Raw genomic sequence first — 10688 nt, forward strand, 5'->3', positions numbered from 1 at the left:
TGAACTGGCTTCTACATCTGTCTATAATCAGTCCTCCAAGAACAATGAACAACATATGTTGGTGATTTTCCTTTTATTTTTTTTTAATAAAAAACTACATTTGAAATGAATTCTTGTTGTTTTTTCAACAAGACTAAAACTCTGGACTCACATCTTTAAGGCATTTTAATGTATTTTAAGTAGATGATAGATTCATTCCATGCCACTTTCTTTTCTTTTTAACATTTCTGGGTGAATTATAGTGCCAGGCACAGTATAGGCAGACAGCTAATAGATATTAGTTTGAGACCATCAAACTCAATTCACTTGTGAGTGAAGACTCCAGAGGTGAGAGAAGACTGTAGGTAATTCTATTGCATTTTTGTAGACTAATAGCATTACTTGAATGTCAGTGCTGATATGTAGCCGGAAGTTTGATCATTAAGATTAACACCAAGTGAGTTATGTGGGGTTTTCTTTCATAGCCGATGGCACACTGACCCTCCATCCACTCTTATGGATGAGATAACTCAGAGAAATGGAAGATGACAATATCATTACAAAGGGATTGCATTCAGGTCTGGAGAACACAGCTTTGGGGATGCTTGCTTTTATACTTTTCACAGTAATATAGCAGCTTTCCTCATGTTTTCCCGGATAATTAAAATACTAGCATACTACATACAGCAACTCCTGTCTCCTATATAGTCTTCTTAAGTAGCTGAGAATAGTCCGTTTACCTCACACAGCACGCACTGTAAAATAAAGAGAATAGACTGTACAAGGAAGATCCCATAGATCTTGGTTAGTCCTTGTTTGATTTCATCCGTGGACATCAAACTCTGCATAAATGAGGGCCACATAGGCAACTAATTGGTGATAAAATGAGGCATATTGGAGTCACTTTTATCTTTACTATGATAGTGCAGCCTGCAGCTACTACAGGTTCTAGCATGTAATGATCTGTCTTGAGCCACTAAGCCGCTCAGCTCAAGATGCATGCTGAGACCTTATGGGCCAGATCCTCAGCTGTTATAAACTGACATTGGTACCACAGAGCTATGCCAATTTACGCTAGCTGAGGCATCTGGTCCTTGGTCTCTGTATATGCCTGTATCTGTATATTGATGAGGACAGCTGTGTACAAGGAAGTGGGTATCATTTCTCCTGCAGTCCACACTTTGCTCCCTCCACATCTCCATGGAGGAATCTCAAAGATTTTGGTGATAACCAAGCAAACACTCAGTGCATATTTGTGGTTTTATTTAGTCTAAACTAAAACTGGTTTTTCAAAGCAATGTGTTCAGGTGGTGCACATGCACATTTGCTTGGTATTTTTCTACCAGGAAGTTCCTGCTACTAGCTTTGAAACTGAACCCCTGAAAAAGGAGATGGATTAACCAGGTTGGATATGGGAAAACCTTTTTATTCTATGAAATTATTAAAATCCTTTGCCCTCCAGCCTGTCCCCATTACTTTACAGATGGATTAAACATTTTTTGACAATGCAGTTTGGCACAGTGAGGAAAATCCACTTGTGCTGTGAAACAAACAAAGTATGTTATTTTTAGGGAAAAAAATGCTTTTTATTTGAAACTTGATTTTTCTTAAACAGCATTTTTAGGTAGAGTTGAATGGGCCTGTAAAATCTATACATTAAGGTATAGTTATTCGTATGATTGTTTTTAACACAAAGGCAGAATTGCAGAGAGAAGTTGGAGAGAAAACCGGTTTTTACAGATGATTCATTTTTTATTTTGATTATCCCAATGGGGATGTTTTGTGTGGTTCTGGACACCAAGTCTCACACACAAATATAAAATGATTAAATGAAATAGCAATCAGCAGTGGCCTGTAAGTATTGCCTGGTGAGAGATAATACTGTAGCTCTCTAATTGGCTCTCTACAAGCATACAATATGACTGATTTCAGCTGTAGTATTACCAGTCTTGCTTCCACCAGCACTATTATCTCAGAGTGACACTTCCATTACTCTGAACGGAGAAAGATGAACGTCACCTGTCAGGGGCTGGTTAATTGTGTTGCTAGATGTATGTTGCTAGGGCGCAGGTTGGACATTTATGAACATAACTGCTTCCTCTGATGTCTGCCATCCTTCAACGATCGATACAGCTCTTACAGTAAACGTATAATTGAGTGAAGGCACTTACCACTGAGGAGCTGAAGATGAGCCCATTGTGTGAGTTTCATTGTCCATACATTTACCACAAATGAGCTGATATTTGCCCTTTATTGTGTGTTGCTTTGTGGAAATGGAAACTAATGTGCCACTTTCATTTGTTTTCTAGATAAATGGCCAAGATGTCCAGAATCGGGAGGAGGCGGTGGCATTGCTCTCCAGTGATGAATGCAAGAAAATTGTGTTGCTGGTTGCAAGACCAGAGATGCAGGTTAGAATAAATAGATGCACTGAGCCAGGAGCTGGGTTATAGTGTACAGTCATTGTCATCCATAAGAAATGAACACTGAAAAACAGGATTGCAGAGGTTCATGAAAAAAAATGAGAAAAATATAATTAAAGATCTTTGCCAATCTGTAGCCTCAGGAGAAAAATAACATTATATTACTAGGAGTTTGTTTACTATTGTACTTGCTAAAAGATTCTTTGCAAGTAAATACAATATACATACATATAAATACAGTTGATTATCTAGTACTAATGTGATACTTAACTAAATGTGAAGTGGAACTTCAAAAAGACATATTTATTGGTTGATGATTCTTACTGATTTCTGGGACTAAATTCACACTCTTCTATGGTTTGCACCTGCTTGTGGCAGGATTGAAGTGGGCCCTGGGTGAGGATTATTTTTTTAAGCAATGTTTCAGTAAACTCTCCAGTTAGATCTTGATAATGGGCATTTGATGACAATGCTATTCAGCAAACCTACTCCTATCTAACTGTTTTCAAGGGAAACTGGTCGCATGAGGTTTCTCGTCAAGTACAAATTATTTAATAGGAAATAGATATTTTTCCCACACAATTTTAAAATATACTTCCGGCTTTTAAACAAAACCGATGCCTTGCAAAGAAATTTTTTTATATCTTTGCAGTGGGAGATGTCAGGCTAATCATCAAGGTAAAGGAGAGGAAAGAGAGGATTATTTCTGCTTCCTTTTATATTCCACCACAAAGCAGAAAAGGACATTACATTGTCACTCTTCTCTCCATCTGTCAGCAGTCCAAGCGAAGTCGGTTATGTTACCATTTGTCTCTCATATTATTGATCTGATTTTTTCAGACTTGGTGACTACATATTCTCTTCACATTAAATTGAATAAATGTAACTCAGTGTCACCCAGAATCCTGGCTTGAATCCGGTAGTTATATGCTGAAATTTGATCTTGCATATTTCCTTTATGTTCTTAGCCTTTCTAAATGGCTCCTAGAAAACTGGCTATATATTAAGGCAGAGTTAAGCTATTCACCTCAGGTGTAAGTAGCTAGGTTATATCCCTTCTTGGTCTAGAGACCCTTTGGAAGCTTTTCAAAGATTTGTGTGAGGATTCTAGCTATTTTTTTTTTTAATTTCATTTCAGTGGGGCTCTTGCAGGGACAGGGATCCACCTGCCAGACCCAGTCGTAGAAACCCAACAAAAGATCTGATCCCGCCTTCCTCAGAGCTTGTCTTCATCGGAATGTTATACCAGTACAAGCCAAGATGTGAGTTTAAACTGATCTAGTTATACCGGTATAAGTCCTCATGTGGACACTCTAATTCCAATATATGAGGGCCAGTTTTCAGTTTATCTTATGTCATATTGGAAGGGGGTTAAGCAAATTTGAAAATAGCCATACTTATTCCGGAATAAGAGTGTCCACAAGGGGGGTTTATACTGGTATAATATATCGGTTTAACTATATACCAGTATAATTATAGTTAACTATAATTATACTGGTATAACTGGTAATGCTTTCATTTGTAGACAAGCCCTTACTAAGGCAAACACTCACTGGAGAAAAAAGGGCAGGATTAAGTCCTAATCTTTGAAGCTTTCTTTTAGAAAGAACTCGTAGTGGCACTGTTTCAAGGACTGACTGCTGGCCACATCCAATAACTAACAAGACAAGCTTCTCTGACTAGTTAGCATTGATTATTAATCAGTTAATATTAAAAACTGAGCATACAAGAAACATACACAAATAACCGTGTGAAACAAAGGTGTGTGTGCACACGCACATGCATCAGTGCACATATTGCCATATTGGATCAGACCAGACCGGTGCTCCATCTACTGCAGTGTCCTGTCCACAACGGTGGTCAGCACCAGATGTTTGCAAGGAAGCTATAAAAATCCTCCGAAGGACAATTGCTGAATTATCTGCCCATAGGGGAAATTTCTTCCTAATCCAAGGCAGTTAGTGGTTTGCTTGTGCTGTGAAACTTGGGAGTTTATATTCTTTATAAGGTCAAAGGGTTGACTATACCTAACAAATAAAAGCATTTGAAAAACCATGAATGAAACCTCAACATTGATGTTCTAAGTAGATACCATAATATGGTAAAAAGTGCCACAGAATGTCAATCAACATTTTATACCTGTCTAATGTTTGGCTGGTTTGTGGAGGGATTTTTTTTTTTTTTTTTTTTTTTTTAGCTTGCTTGTTGTTTTAAGCAATTAGTATCTCTGGGCCAAAGGTCCATTGGCTTCAATTGAGTTGTCCCTGTTTACAACACAAAAGAATTTAGTTCTATGTTGCATTGTTGCATACAATTACACTGTTTCTAGCTTCTGTGATGTCCATAAAATTTTACAGGTAACTTGATATTTTCTCAGACGCTAGAGTAGTTTAATTAATATTTTAATTTCTGCCCTCCCCAGCTCTGTCACCTTCCTTCTGTTACCTGTTTCTGCCCCTAAAACACTGCCATTAGCAGGCATTCAACACTACTTCATTCCCCTTCTAGTGATAGTATTTTCCTTTTTTACCCCAGCATGCCATCTGGAAAGGGAACAGAAACACAAATGGAGACTTACTGTTGACACGCCCATGCACATAATACTGTATGTGTGTACAGCCACATCTCATTAACTTGACTGAAATAGTAGGCCTCCATTTTCCTCTTTTTATAATACTGTCTTCAACGAATATGAAAGTAATGTTTTAATCTTTAAAAAAAAAAAAAAAAAGTCAGTTCAAAGATAGAGCCGAAGAACAAAGAAGTTTAGTCATTGCATCAGTCAGTGCTCCCACCCCCTTTTTGTTTGTTAGTTCATTCACGTGGAAGAGCAGTAAGAGAAATGTGATGGAAACCCAGTGTGAAGGTGCTGTTGAGGTTCAGGCACTGGGACACAACCCTGGGGTGGAAGTTGTTAAAGGAGGAAAGAGCCCAATTATCTCATGGCCCTATTAGTATCATTGCAGTTCTTTTAACATTGGGGCTCTTGGAGGTAATGAATATGACAGCTCCAGGATTACGTGGTATGCCTTTCATACATTTTGAAAGGAAATAATGCTCTGTGCTGTGCAATCTCCTTCATTATGAGAGAAAATCAGTCATACTGTTTCAAGAAAGGATAAAAGGCCTAAGAGTCCCTGTGTTTTGTTTTGTTATCATCTTTTTCTTCTTTTTGGAGAGGCAAACTATGGGAACCTGGTATTCTGAAGAGAATCATTATGATAAAAAGAACTAGTCAGGCATTGCCATTTGGGTTTACCCTATTTTAGCATGCATCCCCACTAACATAATGCAATGTACTAATGTATTCTTTTGCAGCTGGAGGAAGGGTGGCTGGATGATGAAAGGAATGAATTCTTAGAGGAGTTAAACTTGGAAATGTTGGAAGAACAGCATAATGAAGTAATGCAGTTCACAGCCAATGAGGTGGAGCAGGTAGGAGTGACACTAAAATGTATCATTGGAAATTTTGCTAGGTGTATTTTTCTATTAAGAGAGAATGAAATGATAAGTCAAAAAATGGAATCAAAGGCTTTGATAGCACTTTGTCATGAGGATGCTCTGAACTGCAGTTCATTCTCGATAAGGAAACATTTTAGAAATAAATGTTTAGGCTGGATGTGAGAGGGTAACATTTTAGCAGAATGTGAGAGGAGTAAAGCACTGATTCTGCATTTTCTCTCAGCACAATATTACAAGCCCTTTTACATACAGGGTCTTGTGTATTGTCACTTTTTATTTATGAATTATATCAGAGTCACCTGTCAAGGCCATAGCCAGGACAGGGCCCCATTGTGATAAAGACAATATGGACATATTGTACAAGATATGGTACATATATTGCTATGTAAATTACTGCCTAATATAGTGCACTGCAACTATATAGTACTATGTATATTACAAGATGACAGTCTAGAAGTACCTACCTGGGAAACAAATATTTGATTATGGACTCTTCAGTCTAGCAGGCAAAAGTATAACACAATCCAGTGGCTGGAAGTTGAAGCTAGACAAATTCAGACTGGAAATAATTTTTTAACAGTGAGAGTAATTAAACATTGGAACAATTTACCAAGGATCATGGCGGATTTTCCATCACTGGACATCTTGAAATCGATATTGGATATTTTTCCAAAAGATGTGCTCAAGTTCAAACAGGAATTATTTTGAGAAAGTTCTATGGCCAGTGTTATGCAGGATGTCAGACTAGATGTTTTCAGAACAGACCTATTTTAAGAGTCCCATCTAGTTTGTCATTGAAGTAGAACCCTTCATTTTCCTTTTTTTTTTTTTTTCCCTGAAAAATTCCTGGGTTTCAAAAAATCCAATATTTGGATTTTTCCAGTTTCCATCCAGATTTTTACTTGCTCAAAATTGCAATCCCAGCTCCCCTTTTGCAGGCTTCCCACTGGACAGCACAGCATGCCTGCATAGGGAAGGGAAACTGTACTTGGTTGATGCTGCGGCTGCACAGTGGAGGAACAAAATGGGCAGGGAACCTACCAAACCCACCAACTGCTGCAGTTACAGGCCGCAGGGAGTGGGAGGCTGCACCTGGGAGAACAGGCCCCTCCTGATCTGTTTCTCCTCCCAACCTTACCTGCCGATGAGTGCCAAGCACTCCCGAGTCCCATCCCATCCCGGTGCTATTGAAACACCTTAAACTCTTTATTTTAAAAAACTTGAATTTTTGTAATGGGGATTTGAGATAATGGTTTCATAAATAGTAAACACTTACGTTTCTCTATTTGTTGCTTTTTTCTGTCCTCATGCCCCCCAATATTAAACCTGATATTTACCCAGAAAACGGTGAAGTTAATTGTTTGCACTGATTTTCACAAGTTTTTAATTTTTTTTATAAACTCCCGGGATATTTTTTAAAACTCCAGTCAAGGCTGGGGTATCTCATCTTTAGCCCATCACTGGCAACTCCTCACACCACTGTCAGTCTCGCTTTCATCTTCGTAGGGGAACCGGGTAGCCCACTTTTCTGATTTGGAGAAGCAGGCCCTACTAACCATGCTCCCTTCCCCTGGATCTCTCTTATCTGATTGCTTCCAACTTAAATAGCACTCTGGGGTTTATGTCCCAAGTGTATCGTGAGTTGTAAAATCAGAGTGGGAACCATGCCTGCATTCCAGCATGATTAGCCATTCTTGCAATATTGAATCTTATCCAATCTGAAACATAGTTCACTTTGAAGTTCACTTATTGCTGGATTGTATGCACTACTAGGTTGGGATTATCATCATCTGCAGTTCTTTTTGCATAAATGCAGCCTACAGAGCCTTTTGGCCTTTCAAACAGAAGTAATTGGGAAGAAGACTGACACTGTACATTCTAAAAAACCTGAATCTTGAATTTTCAATAGACATTTTTGAAAATTCCACCCATCATCTAAGGGATTTAGCAGCCTAAGTCCTATTTTCAAAAGTGACTTAGACACTTAGAACCTGACTGTATGTCAAATATGGCATTAAGTATCTACATTATTTTCATTCTTCACAATGGAGCAAATGTTTGTATTTAAATGTTGCCAAATGTCAGTATTTTCAGTTACTCTTGCTCAGAAAATCTTTTACCTTAATAACCTTTGGATTCAATTTAGCTAGCAGGTGTAGAGAGATTGTTTCTTCATTTGAACTAGTGTATTCAGAGTTGAGAAATGAATTGGAAGTTGAAAAGGGGGACAAGCTTGTCTTCCTTTTCCAATCAAAGAATAAAAGCCAGGTAGGAGAGGATGAGATCTACTAATTCAAAAACTTAGAGGCATGGGGCCTGATTTTCAAAAGTATTTAGCCACCTAATGAAGAAGATAGGTGCCTAGTGGGATTTTCAAAACTGCTTAAGCAGGTTAGACACCTGATTCCTATTGATTTCAACTTCCATTGATTTCCATAGGAGTTAGGTGCCCTTTGAAAATCCCAGTAGGCACCTATCTTCATGTTTAAGCACCTAAAGACATTTGAAAATCTGGTCTTTAGTCCCACTGGATTAAGTCACTTGCAAAAATGGAGCATAGGTCCCTAAATTACTTAGCCACTTTAGCCACAATTTTACCAAGTCTTAAAAAGTCTTCTGTCACAGTCATGCATCAAATGAGTAAAGAAAGAAGTATTAAATGAACATCATAGACAAGAAATACATGATGGTGCAGTAAAAACAGTATATTGGCATGCATTTGGAATGGTAACATTGCTTACATCTCAAAGAAGTGTCAACAAAGTCTTAATAGAGCAGTGCAGCCTGCCAGTATGTAATCTCTAATCTGCATTCCTCACATCTTAGAGTAAAAACAATTTTAGAAGTGCTTCAGTGTGATTTTAAGTGTTATTGGTACTATTTTTCCTGTCCCTACTTCCTGTAAAGACAGGATTCCTTAGTTGCTATTAGTGTAACTGTAAAGACCTGTGACAGAAAGAAAACACATACCTTTAAATTTTAGAAATCTCTAAATTTACAGTGAAGCACTTCTCTGTCCATAATAATATTGCAATTTTAAGTTCCAGCACTCTGGGACCTTCCACGAGATCCTGACCATGAAGGGTCATGAAATAGTAGACTTAAATTTGTCCACTGTCCAGGACTGAATATCTTCTGTCTACCCCTCAAACCAATTCAATTCTGGTGGGAAGATTAGTGTGGGTGGTGGGCAAGAAAGAAGGAAATATTTTTCTGATGCAGATGAACCAGTCGGCCGCCGTCACACGGTGATGCTTGTATTTCACCATCACATATATGGTTTTTGAGTGTATGTATATTTGTGTGAAATATACAATGTCAGTATGAAGGATAACTTTTTTTTTTTAAGTTTTAACTGCTAGTGAGAAAGAACCACTAAAATTACTACGGATAGAGATGTTGTCTCCTCAGACTTTTGACAGCCCTGTCGTAAATACTGCTTTCTGTTGATCATGAGTTTTATTCTGAATTTAATATCCTCTACCACACTTTTCATTTATTTATTTATCTATTTGTCTATTTCTATTTTTCATTGGGCCACCAGTTGCTACCATTTTCTACTAACAACTGAACAAAAGAGACTAGTTGAGGGGTTCATGATCCTGAAGCAGAAATGATGCAGTGTGTGAGGGTGCATTTAATTTTTTTTTCATATCTTCCACTATCTATCAAGGTAGAAGAAAAACAGCAATTATTATGAGAGTGGTCTCTTGCACTCTGTTTCCTCTCATTGATGCACTGTACCTTTTTCTCCCTTTACTATTACTAACCATTATGTTTAATTGTGTAATTACACCTCCTAAAGGAGAAAACACATTTGGCTGGTGCTGGGTGCACTTAGTCATACAGTGAGTATGCTATATAAATTGCACTTTGGATGATAGTGGTATAAGAGAAATAGGGGGAAATGCCTTTAGCACACCCAGTTAGAAAACGAAAAAAGCATGTACTCCTTCAGCGTTGCAGTATCTAATGCTCTTTGCATTAAAGCACACAATAAATAGGTTAGGTACAATGAGTAGGACATGAATTCAAAAACAACTGCAAAAGGCTTAACATTATGTCCATGACAGGCAGAGAGCCTGCCTGCCGCGTGTGGACCCACGGTAAGTACCTTTAAATTCAAACTAAGATACTTTGACTTCAGCTACGTTATTCACGTAGCTGAAGTTGCGTATCTTAGTTCGAACTGGGGGCTTAGTGTGGACCAGCCCTTAATGGTGAAAGGCTATGGGTTAGTATTGTGGAAAGTAGATTTTAACTAGGAAATGAAAAGCCTTCCAAAGGATAGGTTAGGGAAAAGTCTGTTCAAGTTACCTGAACAAGTCCTAGGCCTGGTCTACACTACGACTTTAATTCGGATTTATCAGCTTTAATTCGAATTAACCCTGTAACCGTCCACACAACGACGCCATTTAATTCGATGTAAAGGGCCCTTTAAATCGATTTCTGTACTCCACCCCAACGAGCGGAGTAGCGCCAAAATCGATTTTAGCAATTCGAATTAGGGTTAGTGTGGCCGCAATTCGATGGTATTGGCCTCCGGGAGCTATCCCACAGTGCATCATTGTGACCGCTCTGGACAGCAATCCGAACTCGGATGCACTGGCCAGGTAGACAGGAAAAGCCCCGCGAACATTTGAACTTCATTTCCTGTTTGCCCAGCGTGGAGAGCACAGGTGACCACAGATACCTCATCAGCACAGGTAACCATGCAGGCTGATAATCGAAAAAGAGCACCAGCATGGACCGTGAGGGAGGTACTGGATCTGATCGCTGTATGGGGAGAGGATTCAGTGCTTGCAGAACTTCGTTCTAAAAGAC

At 38.6% G+C, this 10688-nt stretch overlaps 1 protein-coding gene and 1 long non-coding RNA gene across 4 annotated transcripts in view; one reads left to right on the forward strand and one right to left on the reverse strand.

Moving 5' to 3' along the window:
- Positions 1 to 5837, forward strand: part of PDZRN4 (PDZ domain containing ring finger 4) — a gene marked incomplete at its 3' end in the record, with an annotated part of 356800 nt that extends 350963 nt beyond the window's left edge. For all 3 annotated transcript variants that reach the window (XM_034769481.1, XM_034769488.1, XM_034769499.1), the window contains 2 exon segments: positions 2289 to 2390; positions 5721 to 5837. In XM_034769481.1, the coding sequence (XP_034625372.1) occupies positions 2289 to 2390; positions 5721 to 5837 (219 nt within the window).
- Positions 105 to 5454, reverse strand: LOC117876930. The gene is made up of 3 exons (XR_004645579.1): positions 4981 to 5454; positions 2151 to 2465; positions 105 to 734 (listed from the first exon to the last, which is right to left on the reverse strand). It is a non-coding gene; the product is annotated as an uncharacterized LOC117876930 (long non-coding RNA).
- Positions 5838 to 10688: the final 4851 nt, after the last annotated feature.

The sequence above is a fragment of the Trachemys scripta genome, chromosome 1 (genome assembly GCF_013100865.1).
Source record: "Trachemys scripta elegans isolate TJP31775 chromosome 1, CAS_Tse_1.0, whole genome shotgun sequence".
Classification (NCBI taxonomy): Eukaryota; Metazoa; Chordata; order Testudines; family Emydidae; genus Trachemys; species Trachemys scripta.